At 41.9% G+C, this 25,636-nt stretch overlaps 1 protein-coding gene across 1 annotated transcript; it reads right to left on the bottom strand.

The window, feature by feature from the left end:
- Nucleotides 1-57: 57 nt before the first annotated feature.
- On the bottom strand, nt 58-24,879 carry KLB (klotho beta). The gene is made up of 5 exons (XM_033160668.1): nt 24,024-24,879; nt 12,246-12,756; nt 11,074-11,336; nt 2,235-3,378; nt 58-903 (listed from the first exon to the last, which is right to left on the bottom strand). The coding sequence occupies exons 1-5, from the start codon at nt 24,756-24,758 to the stop codon at nt 503-505; spliced, it is 3,054 nt and encodes a 1,017-aa protein (XP_033016559.1). The 5' UTR covers nt 24,759-24,879; the 3' UTR covers nt 58-502.
- Between the last annotated feature and the right edge of the window lie 757 nt (nt 24,880-25,636).

Here is a 25,636-nt window from a genome sequence, read left to right as displayed (position 1 = left end):
AATTAGTTCCGTCACTGTACTAGGTTACAAAAGGAAAGCATGAACTGTAATTAATTAAATATATTGGACTAACGCCATTTTTAATTCCTTCGTATACATCTGTCCCTGCTCCCGAGATTTTCAGGCATGACAACAGCTAAACTTCCTTTATGTAATCAAGTCTTACTCTGAAGATGGAAAAAAGGTTGACAGGAAGGCAGACACTCTTGTATCGGTTCTTTTCCTTGTGTCTTTTCATGGTGTACGTTGATGTAAAAAGCAAAGGACTTGGAGTTCTGAGTGACTTTATGATAAACATGAGCACACAAGTAAACAACCTGGGATTCCCTGACAGCATAAACATGGAACAAGGATTCTTGATAATAATCCTGAATCGACTACCATGGGAATTCCGCTCATGCAAAGCAGCATTCTTTTGCAAGTACCTTGGTGGAGTGACTTGGAGTGCTTTCAATAACTTATCCTCACCGTTGACATTCACATGCAGAAAAAAAAGACCACTCTATATCTGGTTGAGAACTTTCTTGTGTCTACTTTTGACAGGAACGCACATGTAATCCAGATTTTTCGACCAGTACCATTTTCTCCTTTTCCTTTTGTGGAAAACAATAATGCTTAAGAGCAAGATGAGAGTCGAGCAAAGGCAGCACCCAAAGAATACGAGCGGCTTTTTCTGAGCTAGAAGCAGGCAGAACGTGCAGGTTGCTTCTTCCTTGGGCTGGCCACAGATGTTGTTTGCAGGCTCCAAGAGAAAGCCGTTATGGCTAATGAGACGGTTGTAAAATGGAACAGAAGCCTTGGCCTTGGCTTCGTGGGTGAAGAAGCCCAGTCTGGGTTTGGATTTTTCATCGGCAAGTTTAAATGCAAAATAGCCTCGGACGTTGACTTTGTCAATGTGGTAAGCTGGAAACGACAAGAAATAAGAAAATTATTCACTGTTAAATGGTGTTGTCCAACACTGTGAGGCAAAAGGATGCTTTCATAGTATTTAAAACAGATTGGGGAGGCTCGGCATGTTGATTGGATGCCTTCCTTCCAACAGGCCTCTCCATAGAATCAGCCTTTTCTGTAGTGGTGGCAGTCACTTTTCCAATTTTCTCTGGAAATGCTTCATGTTGAGTACAGTAACTGAATCCACATAAATTGCAAATGCCTGTATGCATTGCTATGTGTTTAACTTTGATCAGTTGGTAGCTGAATTCTAGAGAGTTCTCTAGTACTCATGTGATTGGCTAATGCTAGTCACCTGGGAGGTATCTGGTGAAGGAGAGACTCCCATTTTATGTGAAGCAACATGGCTGTGTTTTAGAATCCACTGTGAACACTGCTAAGCTGAATTGAGCGTTGCAGAGCTGCTTCTCGGCTTGAAAGAAAGAGCAACGCTGTAGGAGAAGGTAAAAGTGGAAATCTCTCAGGAGCTGCAAGGCATGGCCTGAGATACACTGAGCTCTGGAAAGGGAGGGAAATACAGTTGTTAGGAAGTTAAGAGGAAAAGACTGTAAACCCATGCTTAGAAGCATGTGACTGTAAATATTATGCTTTAATTCATCTATAGCTTGGAGTTTCTACAAACAAAGTTTTTGAATGTTAAAGCCTGGGCATTGGTTTAATTTTCAGAGAAGGCTGTCAGTCATATATATGCTTTGAGCTTCTTGGCTACGATTTCACTGCCCTTACTTCAGCATTTCAGTGGTGTGCAGGTGGGGGAGCATTTGAATGAGAGCTATGTTCAGCTCTCATCTGTGGTAGCTTGCCTGCCACCTTAAATTATAATCCTGCTTGGACTATAGCTATGACATCTATGAAGCAGGGCATAACATTTTGGGTAACTTAAAAGAGCAGAAAAATGGGTCACCTGGGGTGTATCTAGACACAGGGAAAACCCCCACTATAAATAAATCAGAAATTAGATAGTTAAAACAAAAGAATCTCTATGGAAAAAGCACGTTTTAAATTTTCCTGCTCTTTGGCGCCATCTGGTGTTGCATGCTTATAGCGCATTCAAATCACTGCTCTTTACTAATGTAGTTGAGTCCCCTACACTACTGGGGAGCGAGGAGGGGAAAGTACCATTGCACAAGTTTGCTGTGCTAGCAGAACAGCTGTGGTATTGTTTATTAAATTTGTATGCCGCCCTTCAACCGTAGATCTCGGGGCTGTTCACAGCATAAAAATACAAGATAAAAACACATTATGTGCCTTTTCTAAATTAGCATCTTTTACCATCCACTCACCTTTTAAGGCTTCCTGGACATATTTGTCAATGTAGTATTTACGAAGTCCATCATCGCTTAAAGACTGATCATCTATCCCGTTTGCCGTGATGTAGATATTTAGGTTGCCGTAACGTTTTCTAATCCAGTTTAGGATTTTGCGTAACCCGGCAGGCACGACTGCTGAGCGAGACGGGGAGTTTAGGCAGGTGATGTCTTGCAGAAATTGAACGTCCTGATCAAAGTCGTACCGACTTCCATTTTTAGACTCGTGGATCACAAACCGCGTGGTGAAATGATTGAGTGCGTAAAAATCGGCAGCCCCTTTCACGAGTTCCTTCTCTTCCTTTGTGAAATACGGCAGGGAAGAGCTAGAGAGCCCTCTGCTCTTCTTGTAGTCGAGGTATTCTCTCATAACTGCAGGATAGTCCCCCGTCTTAAAGATCGGATCGGAAAACCAAGCTATTTCAAACTGAAGGAATCTCTCAGCAGCTTCCCAGTGGGTGTCCACAAATGGGTTGGCGGGTTCTGCCCAATCAGAATGCAGAGATAAAGAGATCTGACCATGCTGGGTGGATCGATAATGTTTATCGTAGACATGCCAAGCCGAGGCATGGGCTATCAACAGATTATGCGCGGCCTGATAGGTGTGGTTACTGCTGCTATTATAAATATCACTGAGTCGATTAGGTTCATTTATTGTGATCCAGAATTTAACCAAGTCCCCAATCTCCCGAAAACACATCTCTGCGTAGGTTCGGAAAGCCTGGACAGTGGACTGATTCAACCAGCCACCATTTTGGACTAAAGGACCAGGCAGCCCCAACGAACGGTGAGTTGGATAATATAAGGTGACCACAGACTTGATATTAAGTTTGAGCAGCTCACTGATCACACATCGATAGTATCGAAGGACTTGGCCGTTGATGGATTTCAAATCGCCAGTAGGCAGAAGCAGCGACCAATTGAGTGCAAATCTATAATGGGTGATTTTCAATTTGGACAGTAGGTCAAGTTGCGTTTTAATGGTAACAAAATCTGTACATTGAGCCGGTCTGGTTTTCAGTTTCACTCCTTTCACCTGGTAGAAAAGTCCATCTCCGGTAAGATTCCAGAGATAGAGGTTAGGATCGCAGAACTGTGGAGAGGAAGCGACAGATTCTGCCTGCAAATGACAATCACATAATTTGATTTTTAATTTAATAAAGGGTATTGGTTTAGTTTCCCAACTCCAATAGAGACCAGTTATATAAGTGGTTCGTGTAAGTTGTAACGCTACCAGTCTAAATGATAAACAGGCTTTTTTCTCTGTATCACTAGGTGTCACTATAGCAGTTCTACAGAAATACAAAGATGCATGTAAACACAGTCTGGCAGAGATGGTGAATTCTCCAATTGCTTGAACTGCCGTTCACACGCAATCAACAAAAGGGAGAGCAGGCCAACTTGTGAAAAGACCTATAGTTTTAGAAATGTGGTTCTCTCAAGCAGCCTTCAGCAAGCTGATGTCCTGCGGGTGTTTATAACTATTAGCTCCAGCCAACACAGATGTTTGGGAACGGTAGTCCTAAACATCACAGAACAAGTGGGCGCATGTGACCCTAAATGTGTCACTTTATGTTGTGCGAGTCTTTTTAAGAAATGCAAATTGAAGCTGCAGGAGTGTCAATGAGTCTTGGGGTTGTGGGAACAGAACAATGAGAGTGCAACCTACCTCCTGCAAAACTTACCCTTCCAAAACTGATGTTTGATGGAAAAATATAAATCTTTGACTAGATTAATATCGGGGGGGGGGGGCTGAAAACCAGGCTGTGTGTGACAAAGTAGAACATTCTGAGAGAAATAAAAAACATGGCTGCTGCCTTCAAGAGCCAGGAGCTGCAGGCTCTCCTGCTACTTGGGCGAGGACATAACCTTTCTGCAGGGATGAAAACATTAGGTGCCACCTGCCTCTGGTTGCTAGGTAGCATACTTCCAGGGTTTGGGGCATCCCACCGCACCAGCCATTGTAGAATCAGGAAAGAGAAGTATCAGCAACATCTACAGCAGTGCTTTTCAAGCCTGGTTGCCCAGATGTTGTTGGAATACAATTCCCATCATCTACTGCCAGCTTAGCTCAATGGTCAGGGAGGAGGAGGCTCTGGGGATCCAACCTTGAAGAGCACTGTGGGTAGGGACACATTTTACATCCCCAGCTCTTTCAGGACCTCTAGCTCCTGCACAAATCCTTTGGACTCAGCTAGACTGGTAAAGAAAAAGTGATTTATATGTGTTGTATGTGCGATATAACATTGCACCACCAGATGGCGATGTGGCGTCCAGTTTTTCTCTACCCGTTTTCCCTGTTTACATTTACAATGCTTTAAACTGAAACGCTTCTTTGATGTTTCTAGATCCAGCTTTTATTAGGTGTAATTTTCCTGTTATTGCCATAAAATAAAGACAGCTGCCTTGGAAGACTGTTGTCAGGCAGATAAATAGGATAGAACTTTTAAAAAGTGAATGATTGTCACACACACACACGCCTCGAAATGGCACCTGCAAGGCAACAAGCGATTGGAAGCTTCCCCTCCCCAAAGGAGTAAATGCAGATATTTGTGTGTATAAATTTATATCTGCTATTATTTCTGCTCTCTAACTACATTTTCCATCTTGTTGCTGCTACACTGTTTTATTCATATTTCATCGCTCTGAACTGAAACCATCCGTTTCTCTGCCAAATTAGCCTCTGCTGACCTAACAAGGTTTTCTACTAAAACTAATAAACACAATGCTATATCCCCAAACTATCTATTAGTGCAGATGGATGTCATTTTTAGCATCATATCCACAGGCTTTCGTGCGGCTGGCTGAAACCGAGCTGAATTAGGTTTCATTTGCCAGCCTTTAAAAGGACATCATTTTGCTCTGCTTCTCGAGAAGAATAAGCCCTGACGAATGTGGAAAGGAATATTTTAAGAAAATTATGGCTTGGATCCACAGGCGGAGGAAGAGGGGGGCGGGGGGGAGCGCACCGCCCCCAACACCATGATCCCGGCGGGGTGCTATCGCGGCTACATCCCCCCGGCGCTGGGTGCCACGCCCCCGGGACGTGCGCCAGCCACGCCCCCGGCTGCTCTCCACCCCTGGTGCCGGAGCATGAAGCTCTGCCACTGCTTGCATCCAGAGTGTTCCTTGTATGAGTGGGAGATGCTGCAGGATGTGTCAGTGGTACCTATAGGAAAAGACTTCAGAGCAAGTATCTAAGGCAGGCATCCCCAAACTCATCGCTCTAGCTGTTTTGGGACTACAACTCACATCATCCCTGACCACTGATCCTGTTAGCTAGGGATCATGGAAGTTGTAGTCCCAAAACTGCTGGAGGGCCAAGTTTGGGGGTGTCTGATCTAAGGCCTCAAATAGCAGAATGAGCAGAAGGGCGCCCAAATATGTTCTGAAGTAAAAAATTATTCTCTTTAAATAGCCCTCCCACCGCATAAAGCAATTAAGTTCAGAGTTCAACATTACCTAGATGTGCGTGTGTACCTCAGCACGTGTGCTGATTTAGCCAATTTCCAGTTCTCTGCCCCCCATGACCAAGTGAAACCTGACCCTCTTTTTGGTAGGCAGAAGAGGCTGCAACAGATCAGAGGTGGGTGACAAAGTCCTGCTGCAGATGCTGCACATGGTATGCAGTTGTACCTTGGTTCTCAAACGCCTTGGTACTCAAACAACTTGGAACCCAAACACAGCAAACCCAGAAGTAAGTGTTCCAGTTTGCAAATATTTTTCGGAAGCCGAATGCGTTCCATTTTGAGTGTTACGCTTCCGTTTTGAGTGCCACATTTCTGTTTTTGAGCATTATGCTGAAGTCAGTCTTTGTTATTTATTTTGCATTTTTGTTTTTGTGGCTTTTTTTTTTGTAACTGTGGACCCCAGTTCAGCTACTGATTGATTGTGTGACTGCAGTACATTGATTATTGCTTTCATTTTATAGATCTCGTTAGATAGTAAAATTCATGTTAAATTGATGTTTTTGGGGATGTTTTTTAAAAGTTTGGAACGGATTAATCCATTTTGCATTACTTTCTATGGGAAAGCGCACCTTGGTTTTGGAACGCTTTGGTTTTGGAACGGACTTCAGGAACGGATTAAGTTTGAGAACCAAGGTGCCACTGTATCATTTTAGCCTTGGATTCACAGCTAGTTATTCTACTGCCACAGTTCTCAGGGAGTGATGCACATTTCCTTGAGGTGGTTGCTAGGAAAGGAATGAGCTCTGCCTCAGGATGTAAATAGGCACTGATTTCCATTCTGACCCATGTTTGCCACTTGCAGTACTGCTTCCATTCTGCTACAGTTTGGCTTCAGACAAAAAAAAATTGCTGCATGCTGTCCACTGGGGTGGAATTTACACACTGAATTACATTGTTCTTCAGTGTTGATTTCAGTGCAAAGGAAATGCCAATTAAATGAAGAAGAAAAACTCATCAGTTGCCTATCCTTTCTGTGGACTGTTGTACTTGCTGTGTTTATTTCCATTCTAGACTTGTGGCAAATAAGACAGCACAGGCAATTTCTGCTGAAATTCTTTGACACCTCTATTTCCTCCCGAATCCTATCCAATCCATATGTACCAAGGAGCAGAATATCAACCCACCTGCTCTGTGTCTGTCTTTCACATGCCAGGCTGCCTGAAACTGCTAGGGATCAGTGTAATCCTGCCAATGCCAAAAATTACCATTGCCAAACATGAACCCTAGACTCCACGACAGGGTTTTTGCCCTCATGTAGCCTGTGAGGAATTTGTAACTATTTGAACTGGAGATAAATTATTATGGAAATTGGGGGTGGCTCTGAGTTGTGGTGGCGAGTCATACTGTTCAATGAAAAAATGGATATAAAAGGAGAATTCCCTGGATGCCAAGATCCAGGTTTGGGGCAAGTACTCTTTGGTGAGAGAAACCCAGCAGAGATTTAAAATTACAAAACATGCAGCAAAATAAGGCTTGGAAATATAGGCTGCTAAATCTTTAAAATATGCCCTTGTGAGTTCCAAAACTCTCTTCTCCCAGTGTAGGAAAAGACCACACACTTGGCAAGTTAAACATTGGTTTACTTACAGACTCTCCAAAGGTCAGGTTCGTGTGCTTTTCCATACATCAGTCAGGAAAGTTGCACAGGCAGTGAAGCTTGACTTAGTTACCGTGGTGAAAGTTCCTAAATTATTGTTATAGGAACCGAAGAGTGGCTGGTGAGAGCCACATGGCTAAGCTGGAGCAACTAGCTGAGCCTCTTCACATGCTGAGCTTCTCAGGTAGACTGGAGGAGAACAATAGGCTTGATTACCCATTTCCTCCCGAATTAAGGGAATTGGACAGAGATAAGCCTGACAGGACGGCTTACTTTATGGCAGGCTTCCTCAACCTCGGCCCTCCAGATGTTTTTGCCTACAACTCCCATGATCAGCTAGCAGGACCAGTGGTCAAGGATGCTGGGAATTGTAGTCTCAAAACATCTGGAGGGCTGAGGTTGAGGAAGTCTGCTCTATGGTATTAACCCTTTCATGCATTAAATCCAGAATGCATCAATTAGACTTAAGTATGTTGGTTACCGTATATGAGGCTGGTTATCCTACAGAAGCAGTAGGCAGGAAGGAGAACTTAAATTTATCATCAACTGCTTGCTCTCCTTTAGCGTCATAACTGGTGCATAAATATTAAAGGTAAAGGTACCCCTGACCGTTAGGTCCAGTCACGGACGACTGGGGTTGCGGCGCTCATCTTGCTCTATAGGCTGTTGGTCCGCAGACAGCTTCCGGGTCATGTGGCCAGCATGACTAAGCCGCTTCTGGTGAACCAGAGCAGCGCATGGAAATGCCATTTACCTTCCTGCCGGAGCGGTACCTATTTATCTACTTGTACTTTGAGGTGCTTTCAAACTGCTAGGTTGGCAGGAGCAGGGACCGAACAACGGGAGCTCACCCCTTCGCAGGGTTTTGAACCACCGACCTTCTGATCGGCAAGCCCTAGGCTCAGTGGTTTAGACCACAGCGTTAAGTGCCCCCCATTCTTTATTTCACATGGCATCCTCCTCCTGCCATTTCTGCCAAATATGTAGCATCCCGTATTTTCATAAGGAAGTTATCTTACAAAAGTCTGTCCCAGAAATTTTTACTAGGTAAAGAAATCCTGTTGGTCTAAATGGTGTTTTAGTAGGCATTATGTAGTGTATTCTGCCATTTGTGTCGCAATGTACATTGTACTTTGATGGGCAGAATCTTTTGTCTAGTCAGATGAAAGTTGGTTTAACTGTCATTGTGGGGGGGGGAACCTTAACTGACAACAGAGGAAGGGTGGAAGTTAGAACTCTCATGCATATTCTGATTGGTGGTTGGAAGTTTAGAATTTTTAGTTAGACTATGTGATTGGCTGTGGTGGCCAGAAAAAGTGAATATATGGCTGGGTGCCAGTCGGCCAGATTCAGTTCCCATCAGTGGACAACTGGAAGAAGAGTCTCAATACAGAAGACTTGAGAGGAAGCAGCACTGGATTTAGGTCAGTGCAGAAGGTCCCCCCCCTGCATAGGGTGCCAAGCTGAGGGTGTGCATCATCATCATCTACATTTATACAGGGAACCTACTGAGAAGATCCATTAAAAGCAACTGTACTTTAGTTGAATTATTGTGAATATAAGAAAGATTTAGCTGGGGGGGGATTTTGTCCTTGCTCAGGGTGCAATATTACCAAAGCCCACCCCTGAAGAAAGGCAGAATGTGGGGCAGCTGAATCACTGGGTTTAGGCTGGGGGGAAAATGAGGGTGGAGGAAATAAGAGGGCAATCTGAGAAAGGAACTTTAATAGGGATACTAACTGCTTCCTCAAAGTAACAGTAATGGGCAGTAAAAAAAATAAGCAACTGGTATTTAAAGTGACAGTAATAAGTTTGGGATAAAGCTAAGCGAAAGTCCAGAGGGAGCGTTATCAATTTACAGTGGGGTGGAAGGTTCGCAGGCTCTGAAGGACTTGCTCACAAATTTATTGACAGCTGCACAAATGATTATAGCTAGGAAGTGGAAGGGGCAAGCAGAATATAAAATGGAAGAATGGTATAAAGAGATTTGGGATATAGCTATTAACAGTGGGGGGGGGGTTTCTAAAAAAAAAGTTTAGGGGTACTCTCCTTTTCCTACGCATATTGAAATACTGCCCCTCAATGAGGCCAAACTTAGATTCACAAAATGTTTAGGGGTATGTGTACCCCTGCATCCCCCCAGAAAAAAAGCACTGGCCATTAATGATAAATTAACCTGTGCTATTAAGGTTAAATCAGGGAATAGGGAGGAGAAATGATTCTGAGGAGATATGGAGTGTGTTTGTAGTATTTGTACTGTTAAAACGGAAAGGGGTCAAACCATCGCAAGAGGTTTTGAAATTTTGGGAGGTTGGATAGTTACAATGGAATGGTCTTGGTGGTTGGGTGCACATTTTTATTATTTATTTGTGATGATTACTTTGTCAAAATAAATTTTAATAAAGTAATGAGTTGGCAAGGTATATATCCATTTATAGCAAAGCTATATTTAAGTAAACACATAAGCTTGTCAAAAAAATATTCCTTCCAGTAGCACCTTAGAGACCAAATAAGTTTGTTCTTGATATGAGCTTTCGTGTGCATTCACATGAATTTTTATTATTTATTATTTTGTTTTGACTGTGGCAGACCAACACGGCTACCTACCTGTAAATGCATATAAGCTTGTGTACTGCATAATCTTGTGATAACTAAACACTGATATCTTACATGGCATTAAGTGGTAGTGTTGGTAAGGGTTAGGGAAACCACTGAAGATGGAAAACACCCCAGCCCTTGCAGTGAGCTCTGTTTTATTACATTCACAAGCCACTTTCAGGCATTCTGTTTATTGAGCATTCATCCTGATGGTTTGTGGGGAGGCTAAACATTGTTCTGCCAAGCAAGGGTCATGGCACTTTCCACTGCATCTCCCATCACTTTCCTAATTGCAAACGTCTTAACTTTTCGGGAAGCAGGTTTGTTGTGCAGGATCTCCAGATCAACTTCAATTTGCAAGCTGAATTTGCTGCTATGCGGCTGAATCCCACCTGAAAATAGCAGCTATCTGTTTTCTGTTTTCGTTTTCTGTTTTGTTTTCAAAATAGCAGCTATCTGAAAGCACCCATAAGAGTTCCCCATCCCTTTCTTTTTAAACAGCTGTATGCCTTTGCGTTTCATTTGTTTTCTACTTCTACATTACGAGGATTGCATAGAAATGCCGTAAATAAGTAAAATGCCACAGCAGGGAGCATGGATATATGCCTGCATTAATTCTATTTCCAAAATGAACCAGGCAGATTGTTCATACAAATCTAGGAAGAAACTTCAAACTAGATTCATTTGTCAAACTATTATAACTGGGTGGCAAGATGCTAAAGAGAATAAGGTGGAATCCACATACATATTTTTAAAAAATGCTGTGAAAATGCTTTTTTTTTAGTTTTGAAAAATACATTGAATTTTCCATAGCTCACTGTTGCCACCTAGTATCACATTTGTATATTGCACTTTACAACACAGTTAAAACATTTTATTTGCAGCTGTATAGCTGAGTCCTAAGTCTCCTGCATCTTTAATAGTTGAGTAAAAGAGCTTGCAGAACTGGGTATGCCTGTTGAAATTCTACATAACTATTAAAGGTGCAAAAGACCCATCTCTACCCTAAATAAGAAAATAACATTAATAACTCGAATAGGTCTTTTGGATTCATTTGTCACTTTTTGGTGACTGCAGGAAGATAATGTTCTTGTTAAATTTAGCTCAGTCCAAGGAGAGACTTGAGATGCTTACATTTTATTATGCCTACCTTAATAACGGACTCTGTCATACCCCAGGAGAAGTCACAGGGAAACTGGCCATGGAAAGCTGATTCTTTCAGAGGAAAGCCATTTTCTTGTATGATTTCCTTGTAATAAAATGCAGATGATTTGGGAATCCTCTCTTTTTCTTTGCTATTAAAATCTACATAAAATAATCCACGTCGGTTATTGTAGGCATGTTGCCATTCATATCCATCCAGGAGGGACCAGGCCATGTAACCAAATACATCGATTTGATCGTATTTAATTGCTGCACAGGGGAAATAAAAGTAAAGGGGCAATATTAGCAAAACCAGAGTATGATTTGCATTACAAGTTTGCACAGTAAAATGGTTTTGGAACAGGATATTCAGGAAGTTCCTTTATACTCAGTCAGCCCATTGAGTTTTATAGCTTTGTACTGTATCCATTGGATGGTAATGGTTTTCCATTGTTTCAGAGAGTGTTATTCCCAAGGTTACTTGGAGATGTCAGTGACTGACTTCTCTTAAAGACATATTCTCGGGGGGGGGGGGGGGCGACCCTATTTTGAAGCAGGTATTTGCTCTGAATGAAAAGCCTACACTGGTACCAAGTTCTACTGCCTGTGTTTTCTGACTGATGCATGGAAAAGCACATGAATCTGACCTTTGAAGAGTTTGTAAGTAAACCAATGTTTAACTTGCCAAGTATGTGGTAATATTATGAACATACTTAGGACAGTTATGGACCAAAAGAGGTATGTAGCTTTCATTCTGCAAGTCACAGATATTTCCAGTGATCAAAGAATAGGACCATGTGAATATACTACTAAGAACAGAATTGAACTAACTGAATATTAGCTTCAGGGTTTTCCCTCAGGACTACAGTGGTTAAATTCTCTTTCTATGCCTCCTGTCATCCTCTTAGTCATCCTCATCCGCCTCAACAACTGATTATAACTGCATTTTTTATATAAAAAACTGCAATAGGCCGCATGCGTACTTACATACATAAACCATAAGCTTGTTTAAGGCTGCTTATTTACAGTACCACACTTGAGCCTGACTGTTTGCATGTATGAATCTGCGGTGTGTAGAGTGAGGTTTGGGTACAAATTTCCATGCTTGAATAGCGGCACCTGCATGTATATTCATTCAGATCTGTTGGGCGCATTCAAAAACTCAATAGCTTCACAAACCTTGCAAGACCTTATTAATAAAATTCTTCATCAAGTAGATAACTGTGGTGTCTTCCGTTTTCACGTGGCTGTTTGTAAACCAGCCATTTTCTGTAATCAGGATTCTAGGATTGTTATATTCCAACTTAATCCAGTTCAACACTTCCCTCAGGTTGAGCGAGAAAACTTGTCCCATTTTGGGTAGTTTCTTTGGTGGTATAAAGTTATTTGGACCAAAGGAAAACGCAAAGAAGTCAGCGGTCCCTTTAATGTAGTTCTTCTCGGTCTCAGTACTGTTTGGCAAGAGAGAAGCAAATTCTGTCTTCAGCTCTTCTGGGTAATCTCCATCCCCATGTATTGGCTTGGCAAACCACCCAAGAACTTTCTGCATGGAGTGCTGACATTTTCTGATGTCTTCTTCATTCCTGGATCTGCTCGGTTCGATCCAGTGGGATCCCAAAGTTATCGACAAAAACCCTTTCTGTTGTGGTCGGAAATGTTTGTTGTAATTATGCCAGACTCTTGCATGTGCCTAATGAAGAAGAAGGAGAAGGAGAAGGAGAAAATACAAATGGAAACATCCTATCAGTAAGTATTTTGGATTTGGTGTTAATATACTACTGACGGGGTTTTATTATCATTTTTAGAGAGATGCAAATAGATTGGCAACATAGTCAAATGGGAGTCTAATTGCTCATTCATTAATTCATTAATTGTTGTTTGCTAACAGCCTGATATCGAGCCAAAAACTCAGTTCAGTTGAAGATATTTTGGTTTCAGAGACATACAATCTATAGGGCACATCTGAATGACAAAAATACAATAAATGAAATACCTGAACCACTTATTTATTTATTACACTTCTGCCTTGCCTTTCCTCCACAGGAGTTCAAAGCAGCACACAAGATTCTCTCTCCATTTTATCCTCACAAAAACCTTGAGCATGAAGTAGCTAACTTACAACATCATCATCATCCTCATCATCATTTTATTTAGGGAAAAAATGTTTAATAAATATAAGCCTAAGTGATGTACATAAGATTGGGGTTTTTTCCAGCTGGAACTCGCCAGAACTCACTTCTGGCACCTCTTAGGTGGGCACAATTGCCATTCCAAGAGAATGAGGGAGGTGTTCCTGGTGAGTTACGGCACCTCTTTTTCTAGAAAAATAGCACTGCATAAGATAATACAAAATAATTGTCAATAGCACATGGGTAAATCAGCAAAATGTTTAACACAAGTACTATATTATACGTGTGGGTAGGCTTGCTGAAATCAAGAAGTTATTAGCAGGCTCCTCAAGTAGTATATTATTATTTATTCAATTTATATACCACCTTCTATCCAAAGCTCCTAGTGCGTTGTACAACATTAGGAACATTAATAATACATAGTATAATAATGCACAGCATAATGGTAAAATAATCATAATAACAGTCCCCGTCCCCCGTCCCCCACATTTAACAGGCCATAGATCATTTACTGGCTGAAGGCCTGGGTAAAGAGGAATGTTATTACCTGGCGCCTAAAGACATGTAACAAAGGCGCCAGGTGAGCCTCTCTGGGAGAGTTTTCCACAGACGCAGAGCCACTCCAGGAAAGGCCTGTTCTTGTGTAGTCACCCTACAAACCTCTCAGGGTGGGGTGGACCTAGAGAAGACATGGAGAACCTATCGGGGAATGGGGACCTAGTAAGCATCCCTGTCTCATGTTAATAGGCAGAGGGAGTCCCATGTGCTACTTGCGCTAAAAGATCAGCTCCTCACTGATGTGGAATAACCATTATATGACACATGTAACATGCAAGTTCTGCATATCCAAGCAGTTGAATAGTCATGGATAAGCCAAGACTAGGGTGGAATCTACACACATATAAAAAAACGCTGTGAAATCCTTTTTAAGAAAAGTTTTGAAAAATCCATTGAATTTTTCATAGCTCACTGTCGCCATCTAGTATCACATTTGCATATTGCGCTTTACAACACATTTAAAATGTTTTATTTGCAGCTGTGTAGATGAGTCCCAGCTTGGTGTTTTCTACCCCAATGGCCTCTCACATCTTACTCTTCACGTTCTTTATTTGAGTAAGTTATCCCTGAACTCGAGCACTGTGATCTCTGGAAGACCAGCAGTATGAAAAAAGCAGAACAATGTTTGGAATGGGATGAGGGAGTATCAGTTTTGCTTCGAAGGTCTTGGGTCAGGAAGGGCATTTCAAGTGTATTTTACTTGCAAGAGGCAATTTGACCTCTCCTCCTGAGATAAAGCTGCATGCCAGATTATCTAGCATTTACCTTTGCCTCTGACGTGGGCTTCTTTGCCTTTGTCTAAAGAGAACATCTCTTTACACATGGAGAAATTGCTGACCAATGTTGGGAAACGCTTCTCAAGAGCTGAACCATCAATGACTCAGCAAACTAATTCTGTTCAGAAATTATTTTACTTTGAAATTCTTACTAGTGTTGCATGCATAGGTGTAGTGGGGTGGGGGGCAGCTGCCCCCGCCCCAATCAGATAGATAGATAGATAAATAAATATTTAACTAACTGACCAATCGAGTCACAGATAGCTTGGTACTGCTGATTCTAGTTGCAGAACTGACTACCTCAGACTGGCAGCATAGAAGAATCTGCTATCAGTTGTTTTATGGGCTTCCAATGCCACAATCTGTGTCAGGACACCTGCCCAAGGTCTAGACATTAGCATTAACCTTTGAGATGGAGGGGAAAGGGGGAGAAGTCAGTATCAGGTATATACCAATGAGTCATATCGCTGCTTAACCATGAAATTCTATGGTTGGCGTCTAGCGTAAGGTTACCAGACAGTCCCCGGATTTACAAATCAGTCCTCATACAAAATCCATAGAAGTTGAAAAGTGTCTCTGGATTCATTGAGGGGGGAAAACCTGGTAACCTTAGTCTAGCGGACTCATTAGATTGTTGAGTGGCACAGGATATGAACATAGGAACAACCTTACTAGATCATACTAAAGGACTGTTTAATTCATCATTCTGCTTCCCATGGTAGCCAATCAGATGTTTCTGGGAAACCCAAAAGCAATAGTGAAATAGACCTCCTTTCTGAATCTGTCTAATCCCCTTTTAAAGCTATCTGAGGGCCTGTTTATTGAGCATTCATCCTGATTTGCTTGCAGGAAGGTTAAGTAGCATTAGGGGTGCCATATTTCAAAAAGTGAAAATCCAGACAGAAAACTTGCCAAGCCTTTATGGGAATTCGGCAAAAACGGCATTGCCTACATGGGCTGCCGTACGCCTGGATTTTCATGAACACTTTGCCGATTTCTGCCCGGACACTGCTGCCGACTGCTGCAGTATTTTGGATATGGCTGGGAAATCCCAGGCGTATGGCAGCCCTAGAGAACATTGAGTATTTAGGAAGCATTCATCCTGATTAGTTTGTGAGGAGGTTGGACAATGGCACATTGGGTGCTCTCCCACACATTATACCGTAGTGCATGTTCCCGTCACTTTTCTTATTACAAAGCATACAATGTTTTTGGGGAAGTGGGTTTGTTGAAAAGGACTTCCCAATCGACTATATCTGCGCAACTGGAATTTGCCAGTGTCTGAATGAATCCCACTGGGAAATGGCGACTGTCCAAAAGCGCCATCGATTCATCTTGAGGTAGAAAACTCCACCATTTAATGATGAGGCTGCCTCTTGTACTTCTTGTACCTGGCGTGCACTTGCAGAAAGAATTAGATACAAATGTGATCTATATAAATAAAAAAAATCAAGATTAGTGGGGGTTGGAGGCACCCTGTAACTTTCCACCTTGGGCACTTATTCCTGACATCTCAACCTGATTCATGCTCCGACTGATACACCTCAGCAACAGATTATTAACTGCAAAACAAACAAGCATAAAAGTTAAGACTGACCACAATACATAGATTTTTATTTTTATTTTTTAAAAGCAGATCTTGATTGCAGTTGTTCTCCCCCCCCCCCCCAGGTTGCTGCTCGATACCTAATCTGCTTTGCACCTTGAAGATCAAGGCTAAATGTTAAGGCTAAGTAGATAGTGGCGGTACAATCAATAATAGGTGCTATATCCTCGCAGGTACACGGGATTTTCTGCACATTTCCCTGTTCCACGTGCATTTTGATGTACAATGCTAAATTAGTTAATGTAAATCCATTAGGAATGCTTAGAGCAGTCAGGAATGTACTCCTGAACAGATATTATTTTTTACTGTACTGCAAGTGTCGAGCAGCAGCTCCTATTTGTACAGTACATAGTTCACAACATGTGGACTGCTTGTAACAGGCTAAACAAGTTCCTGAAACATAACTCTCTTCTTAACTAAAAAGCCTGCATTGCCCTTTCTTGATCTCAACACCTTGCTTTATCTTGCTTTGATTTGTTTATATCGCTTATTTTGAATATTTCTGGAGTACCCTGGCTATGTGAAATTTAAAAAAGAAGCGGCAAATTAAAATCCAAATATTTTCTGTTACTGCAAGGTATCCACGACCTCTTGTGCCAGCTCAAGGATGGCTGCATATTGTAGGATTGTGTGAACGCTTGCACAAGCATTGATAGCAGATCTGCACCAGCAGATATTTATTTTCCCTTCCACTGCTGCTTTTTCTGATCCCATTGCTTGTTTACCATCTGGGGAGGAGCAGGGGTTATTGTGAGCCAAAAGGTAAAACTGAAATAGAGCAGGGGGAGCTAATTTGGTCCCCCACCCGCAAGATCATGTTGTTGGACTACGTCTCCCATCAGACCTTACCACTAGCTACGCTGAACAGGGCTGATGGGAGCTGGAGTCCAACATAATTTGGCAGATACCATGTTGGCTACCTATAATATAGGGAAATGAAACAAATAAGTAAAAACTCATGCTGTGGTGACGGTTCCAGTTTCCTGTTAGCTTCTGAGTCTTTGTTGCAGAAAACAAAATGAAAAACCCTGCCCTACACTTCTGTCATCTGTCAAAAATTGGTTATGCTATGTTTAAATGGTTTTCTCCAAAAGTCACTGGAAGGCAACCGCATACCCTCCAACATTTTTCTGGTGGAAATAGGGACATCCCATTCCATAAGGATAATTTTACTATTTATACCCCACACACCTTATTGGGTTGCCCCAGCCACAATGGGTGTCTTCCAACATATTTATAAAACATAATAAAACATTAAACATGTTTAAAAAAACCCTTCTCTATTGCCTTCAGATGGCTCAGGGGTCGGATAACTCCATACCCTCCAATATTTATTTCTCCAATGAAAATAGGGACATCCTAAGGAAAAGTGGGGCATTCTGGGATCAAATCAGAAACTGGGACAGCATCTCTAAATCAGGGACGTCCCTGGAAAATAGGGACACTTGGAGGGTCTGCAACAGGGCAGGGGGTGTAGCAGAAAGAAATGCCATGCTTTTTTTAATAACTGAAAGATGTGATAGACCCACACTTAGTGTTATACATTACATTTTACCATTTGGAAATAAGTCCAAACCTTCCAGAACACTTTTTGTGTGGAAGGTGCTATGTGGCAGTTAATTAGTGTTGACCAAACACAGATAGCATCTAGACCTTGGGCAAAAGATTATCTTCAACCACCTTCCTTATTGTGCAAGAGAAACTAGGGGATCGAGTGATATTGTGCTAGTTAACCAAGCTCCATCTTTCATTCTAATTAAGCCAAGGACCAACTCAAGAGTGACAATACCTTTCCAAGTACCAAAGGTCTTATCCCGACTAGATACCCAAGATTAGGCTGCCAGCTACCAGCAATTTCAGTGGTTACTAGATAACCAAGATTTTATTTATAATGCTATAGTAAATAGGAACCCATGGGGGGGGGGAACCAAGGTACATTCTGCATTTATTTTATTTTGTAATCTGGAATGCAATCTGCTCCCTGACCCGGCCACAACTTTCGGTTTGGGGAGGTGCGTGGTATTTTACAAACCAAGTGCCCAGTTACCATGCCCTGATAGACAGAAACACATAGTCTGGTTTACAAGGTGAAAACATTTGAATGTTTATAAATGTTCAGTGTTGAGATAAGGGAAACTAAAGCCAACTATGTTCTGCTACCTGAACAACACCCTGAACAAACTCTTGCACAAATGGAAACGCAGCAAGAGCGGCAGAATCTTATCTATGCAGACTCCTGCAGAAGCTCCCATTCAAGGCTGTGTATATACTACATTTTCAAAGCACATTTGAAACACCTCCTTTCCCATACAGAATTCTGGGCACTTTAGTTCACCCCTCACAGAGTTATAATTCCCAGCCATGCTTAACAAACTACAGTGCCCAGAATTATTTGAGGGGGAAATGTGTTTCACAGGTGCTTTCTGGTTATCATGTGAAGCATATTGTTTGCTGACCAGCATGAGTGGCTATTTTCTTTCTGTCCACAGTCCTTTGGATCGGGGCCCTTCTCCAAATTCATTTCAGTATTATAACACTTTGGTGGTTGAGACATAAGAAAACTTACACTTCTGTCATCACGCCCCTAGTCACATTTGTGACCGAATGCTAAATTTATATGTCAGGATAGCTCAGTTGATTAGAGTGTGATGCTGACACTGCCAAGGTTGCAGGTTCGATCCCTGTCTGGGACAGCTGCGTATTCAGGTTGGATGACATCATCCTCAGGGTGCCTTCCAACTCTATAATGATTGCCATATGTCCGAAATTTCCCAGACATAGCCAGAATACAACAGTTGGAAGCAGTGTCCAGGCAATTTAATGTCTGGGAAAATCCGGACATTCCATGTCAGAAGTCTAGATTTTGGTCAATTTCCTTAAAAAATAGCTCAAACACTTCATTTTTTAAAAAAAGATTTTGCAAAAAAAGAAGCTAAACAACTTGCTTAGCTTCAGCTTTCTTTTCTCTCTCTTCTCAATAGCAAGCGTGGTTTAAATTTGAATTCCAACCACAATGTATCTCTTCAGAAACACTTTACTCAGATTATGTGCTACTTACCATGAATGGCAAACACCACGATCTGTCTGTGGTTTTCCATCAAAAAGTATATGACACCAAGGAAATTCTTACAGCCTAATCCTATACATGTTTACTTGCTGGAAAATCTCACTGAATTCAACTCAGCTTCTGCCCAACCCATGTCAGTGTAGCCTCAGTTCTCTACACTAACAGCAAAGTCATTATTTGAGTCCTGATCCTTATGTAGCCCAAACTGTGCCATCTGCTCACAAAAGGAAGTATCAGTAGGACTGGTTTTGGAGAGAAAAAAATCTGTAGGGAAATAAACTGAAAGGGCAGGGGAAAACCCAAAATATTTCAGTGAGGGCTGAGAGTGTGCTCAGTGAGCAATGGAGTGCTGAGCATCTGTTGGGAGGGAAAATGGAAAATTGGGGTGCAAATGGAGTATCTGGAATCGAGGCTTAACAGGAACACTCCAAATTCTTTAATGTAATGTGTCATTTCAAAGCAATCCTCAGCCTTCCATTCTTTTGTTGTAGGTTGCCCTGACCCTTGGTGACACCTGAGCTCTGAAGCTGAAGGCCACCAGAGGGTCATGACACCTCTGCCTTAGTAGGTCCACTGTGACACTGAAGGTCAGGGAAGGTCAGCTTGCAGCTTTCAAACAGGCGTTTGGGCTGGGTGTTCATCAGTATGTGGATGATACCCAGCTCTACCTGTCTTTTAAATCAGAACTAGTGAAGGCAGTGAAGGGCCTGTGTGAGTGTCTGGAGGCAGTCCTGAAAGACCTACATAGGCTCCCAGTACATTTCCGAGCACAATTCAAAGTGTCGGTGCTGACCTTTAAAGCCCTAAATGGCTTTGGCCCAGTATACCTGAAGGAGCATCTCCAACCCTATCGTTCAGCCCAGACACTGAGGTCCAGCTCCAAGGGCCTTCTGGCAGTTCCCTCATTGCGAGAAGTCAGGTTACAGGGAACCAGGCAGAGTCGCACCCGCCCCGTGGAATGCTCTCCCATCAGATGTCAAGGAAATAACCAACCACCTGACTTTTATAAGACATCTGAAGGCAGTCCTGTTTAGTGAAGTTGGGAGCCACCCAGAGTAGCTGGGGAAATCCAACCAGATGGGCGGGGTAAAAGTAAATTATTATTATTATTATTATTATTATTATTATTATTATTTGTTATTACCTGGAGGTGCCCACCATGTTTCTTGTGGAGAGAATAACATCCCATAAGAGAAGAGACTGTAGTCATTAATTGACTGGCTTCCACTGCTAGCAACATGTATGTCTCCAAGTTTATTACTTTGTGACAAATGGTTAGTTAACAACTGTCTGGGAAGGGCGCGATATCAGTACTACAATGGGCATTGTAATCCTTGGGTTTTCTCTACGGGGTTCTTGCATATCTTGTGACAAATTAGAGGTAAATCATTCCTTGATTTTAGGGCCTACACTTGAATAAAGTAAAGATTCCTTTATCTTATTATTTTTGCACAGCTCCTATGAACATGCATTTTAACCCAGGGACATTCATGATCTTACATTCAGCGTCTGTCTTTCCTGGTTAAACAAAATGAGTATTCCTAATGCAATTATTAGCAGAATGTGGCTCAGTAGTAGAAGGTCCTTGGTTCGATCTCTGGAATCCCTGGGAAAAGACTCCTGCCTGAAATTCTGAGCAGCCACTATTGGTCTGACTTGCAATAAAGCAGCTTCTTATGTTCCTACCCTGCCCTGAAAGAAAGTAAGACAGGGAAAAGTCCAGCTGACTCATTCAACTTATGTTGGTGAAACAATTCTTATCTGCCTTTGTTGACAGGTGGAGGGAACCCCACCAACTGACTCCAAACGGAGGTCAGAACATGAGAGTTTGCTATAAAAATAGAGCACATCGTGTTCTTTAATTTCTGCCAAACGGAGGAAAACCTGGCACCTGCACTTCTTTTGTTTTGAGAGCAAAAGTGTAAATCAGATTTTTTAAAAAAGAAAGCAGCAAAACCTGTTGTAAGTACCATGGAAGGCTTAGAGGGTGCACCAGTCAGGAAGATGGACAATAACTTTCTGTATCTCAAGCAAGAACAGAATAGATACAGAAAACAAAGTCTAGTGCCTTCTAGTGACTAAACGATATAATGACGCTATCCACATAATATATCCACTCTTTCCCCCCAAGTGACACTCAGCCTAAAAAGGCTGGGCTGAACCTGAAATTCCTACTGATTCAGATATTTAAACACTACATTGGATCGGCTACTTTTCATGCTTGGTTTAGGACAGTGTTTTTCAACCTTTTTTGGGCAAAGGCACACTTGTTTCATGAAAAAAATCACAAGGCACACCACCATTAGAAAATGTTAAAAAATTTAACTCTGTGCCTATATTGACTATATATAAAGTAATTTCCCACGGCACACCAGGCAACATCTCGCGGCACACTAGTGTGCCGCGGAACAGTGGTTGAAAAACACTGGTTTAGGAGATCACTGGACAACATTTAAAGGCCTTGCTTTCTGCTGGATAAATGGAACTTGTAACTCTGTGCATTAGTCCAAAATCAATTGCCAAATGGTCAGCTCCCAAGTACATCTACTGCTGTTGGCTCCTACAGTGGTGGTGGCATCCAGAATTTGGCTTTTTCTCCCCTTAAACTAACTAACTCTCTCTCTCTCTCTCTCTCTCTCTCTCTCTCTCTCTCTCTCTCTCTCTGTGTACCTGAGGGTTGCTCCACACCTATCGGACCACCACCTGATGACTTACAGTTGAACGGAGCAAGGTGACATTAACATTCTGTGTTTAAATGTGTGGAACATTGCAATTTCAGGGGGGGGGGAAATACATTTAGTTTGGAATTAATTCAAGACAAGGTGCAACCTTTGGATTTTTTTGTGAAGTGTGGTGGGATTTTATACAATATGCAAATAATAATAAATCAAATGTCTTGATTCCAGAAGCAAATAAGAATGTTTGGCTATCATGAGAATGTAAGAAGATAAGTTGCATGTTTATGGATAGGATATATCTTTTTCAATTGTCATTTTACTTTAACCTTGTTTACGGTCCTGATGGTTACGCCATGATATTAGTTTATGAATATCACAGCAGAGCTATGGTGAAAAAATAATAAAAATTACAAGAAAAGAAGTAAAAAATGTGAAATGCCTGAAAACAGATAAAAAATATTGTGTGGGGGCGGAGGACATTCTGGCTGTGTTTGGTTTGTGATGCTCAGTTATTCAATCAGGTCATCATTTTATGTTGCAACATGCAGGTGTGGACCAACCCTCTCCAAACTCCTCTCCTTGCCTTCACTCATTGTTTAGGCTCTGTCTAGGAAAATGTCCAAGACAGGTTTGTTAATAGCCACTTATGAAAGAATCACTTCAAGGACCCCTTTTTGCTAGGGCTAATGGGAAGGGTAGTCCAAAACACCTGGAAGGCACCAAGTTTGCAATGGCTAACCTAGTTACTTTTTGTAGACTGAATTGCAAAATGATTGTGGAAGGATGTGGAATTGTAGACAAGCCCTAAGTTACCACAAGAAAAACCAATGGGATGTCAAGGGATGCTGTTCTCAAATGATGCAGTTGTGGTGGGGGCTGTACTTTTCTTCTAATACCCCCTCCCCCAAATTATGCAGAGTATTTATGTGTACAAATTTTAGGGCTTTATCCACAATTGGAATAAGAGCTCTGATTTCACTAAACGATAACTAAGTCAACGGAAAGAAGCTAAATTCTGTTGGTTGTATCATTCAGCTAAGGGAGAGGTAGGTACCCTAACTCAATTCTAATAAACAGCTGAAAGCAGAATTGGCTTGACGTCATTCTTCAGGTCTTCAATATTGACATAAAGGATATTTCTCTTCAGACAATCAAAAAATACTCGGTAACATTGTTTGTTCAGTATAGTGGCTACTATTTGCAGTGTTATTGTATCAGGTTAGGTTGCATTATTTAATTATTCTCTGTTTGATTGCTTCATCAAGCTACAATTTGTCAGATTTAGGACTATTTAATATGTGTTTCTTTTAGGGCAATCAAATAATATCAGCATTTGCAGGTTATCCTTATGGTCCAAGGCAAACAAGCATGAAAGGAAGTGCAAGTTTTTTTGTGTTTTTTTTGGCAGACAAGCTGTTACTAAGGCTACAATCCAACCAGACTTCAAGTGCTGTAAACACATTTTGATTTGAATGGGAATATACAGTACCATCATAAGCATTGCTCAAAACATAACACCTACTGAATTTAATTAGGCTGCTCCCCTAGTCAGGGACTGCAGATTAAGAGACACATGCTTGACTTCCTCACTGAAATTTAGGGTACTTAAAGGGTCATATCCAACTAAAACTTTTTCAGAGCAGCAGACCCACTGAAATTAATGGGCCCAATTTTAGTCATATATATTCAATAACTTCAATGGGTCTTCTCTGAGTAGGACTGGCATTGGCTACAACCCAATAAGTCCTTACTTTATGGGGGACCAGAGCTCAGCGGTTGGCAACATGGTTCAACTTCTGACATCTCCAATTAAAAAGGATAGGATGGAATGCAATGGGAAAGACCCTAGCTGTCAGGCAAAACAACTGATCTAGATGGTATAAGGGAGCTTCAAGATCCACAACTGGAACATGGCCAAATTTGCTGCTTATTTTTACTTTTAATAAAACAAGTGTTGAAATCATTAAACAGACAAATACAAGGGGCAGCACATTTTTTTCCTGCCGAGGCTTTTAGCCTGCAACAAGAATACTGATTATCGCAAGCACTGCTCTCAGCTTTGCAGACATCGTATAATATTATACTGGCTCTCCAGCGGCAGTGAAACTTAAATCTGTGACAGTGAAGTCTACCTGTACTGTACCTTGATCAGATTATGTCCTACCAGAGGGACAGCGCTTTCTTCCTTCTCTCCGGGTGCATGAATCCCTGTGCCATACCCATGCCAAGCAACTAGATAAGGATTGTGGATCGTAATCCAGTACTTAACTCGATCACCAAAAGCTTGGAAGCAAAAAGTCGCGTAGTCATCAAAAACATCAATTAGGGATTCATTTTTCCACCCCCCATATCTCTCGTACAGAATCCACGGCAAATCCCAGTGGTAAAGGGTGACCACAGGCTCAATATGTCTCTGAGCAAGAGCATCTAGGAGACTGTTGTAGTATTGAAGCCCCTTTTCATTGACAGCTGTCACTGTGCCGGTGGGAAAGAGCCTTGGCCATGAAATTGAAAAGTGATAAGAAGAAACTCCCAAAAAATCCAGAGCTGCTAAATCTTTCTGCCAAAAAATGTAGCTGTCACTGGAGTCATCTGTCCTGGAACCAGCTCTCAGCTCTGAACGGGCGAACTGTTCCCATATTGACGGTCCCCTTCCATCTTTCCTTTGGGCACCTTCCACCTGAAAAGCGCTGGTCCCCACACCCCAGAAGAACTTTTTGGGGAACGTGTCATGCAGAAACATCTGGGTTTCATTCACAAAACTTGAACTGGACTCTTTCCCCCACACAGATCTTCCATCGTTGTCAAGCCCAGCAATTGTCGGTATAAAAATGAGCGTCCACAAGGCTAGGGGTCCTTTCAGCTGCTGCGTAAACATTGCGCCTTTCTGGAGTGTATGCTAAAAGTCACATTTTCTTTTTGGCAGTGGCTGGAAATCCATTCAGACCCCTGGATCCCTGCTGCATAGCTTGTCTTCATTTGCCACAAAACTGCTGGAGTGTCTTATCAAAGCTTCAGCAGGGGTGGGGGGAAGCTTGTGACTGTAAAAACCCTGTTAATGATTAGCTTGGCACTGCAAGACTTAGGATGGGTCACAAAAAAGCAACATAATCCCAGGGAGATCACCTTCTCATGACCACTAGGACACCTGAGGGAGATTCTTTTATTGCTGCAGAAAAAAGAGGTTCGAATCACGAAGGCTTCTCTCCATCTGTGCCTAGTTGTTCTGAATGTCTGAAACGGCAGTCTTGGCAGCTGTCTATCAGAGGATGCTAGCGGCTGATCCAATTACATTTAAAGGGAATAAAGACAAATTGCCTTTTTGACACAATTACCCACATGCAGAAAACATGCTGCCACTGCTTAATCAAATAAACGGTAATTAATATTAGGAGCAAAGGCCAAGCAGAATTGTCTTCAGAAGTCCCTGCATCTACATGATTCGTGAAAGGCTAGCAAGTTTATGGCAGCATGAGCTCTTGTAGGCAAGAGCTCTGCATACCCGTCAACGTTTCTCTGATGCGCAAATACAGGATGTTGGACACCTGGCTTGACAGAATACACGTGAAAAGGATCTAGGGGTCTTAGTAGACCACAAGCTTGACATGGGTTAGCAGAGTGATGCAGCAGCAGAAAAAGGCTAATGCTATTCTAGGCTGCATCCTATAGAAGTATAGGATCTAGAACAAGGAAAATAATAGTAGTAGGCCTACTGCTCTATTATTTCATGATCAGACCCCACCAAATCTACAATTG

The sequence above is a fragment of the Lacerta agilis genome, chromosome 9 (genome assembly GCF_009819535.1).
Source record: "Lacerta agilis isolate rLacAgi1 chromosome 9, rLacAgi1.pri, whole genome shotgun sequence".
In the NCBI taxonomy this organism is placed as follows: domain Eukaryota; kingdom Metazoa; phylum Chordata; class Lepidosauria; order Squamata; family Lacertidae; genus Lacerta; species Lacerta agilis.
The sequence above is the reverse complement of the archived record's forward strand: the minus strand, read 5'-3'. Positions and strand labels throughout refer to the sequence as shown.

What these genes read in the sequence shown, in the direction of transcription:
- KLB (XM_033160668.1), bottom strand. Translation starts at nt 24,758, where the DNA reads ATGTTTACGCAGCAGCTGAAAGGACCCCTAGCCTTGTGGACGCTCATT. An exon ending in TAGGACATAATCTGATCAAG is followed by an intron (nt 12,757 to 24,023) that starts GTACAGTACAGG and finishes CTTCTTCATTAG; the next exon opens with GCACATGCAAGAGTCTGGCA. An exon ending in TATTAATAAGGTCTTGCAAG is followed by an intron (nt 11,337 to 12,245) that starts GTTTGTGAAGCT and finishes TCCCCTGTGCAG; the next exon opens with CAATTAAATACGATCAAATC.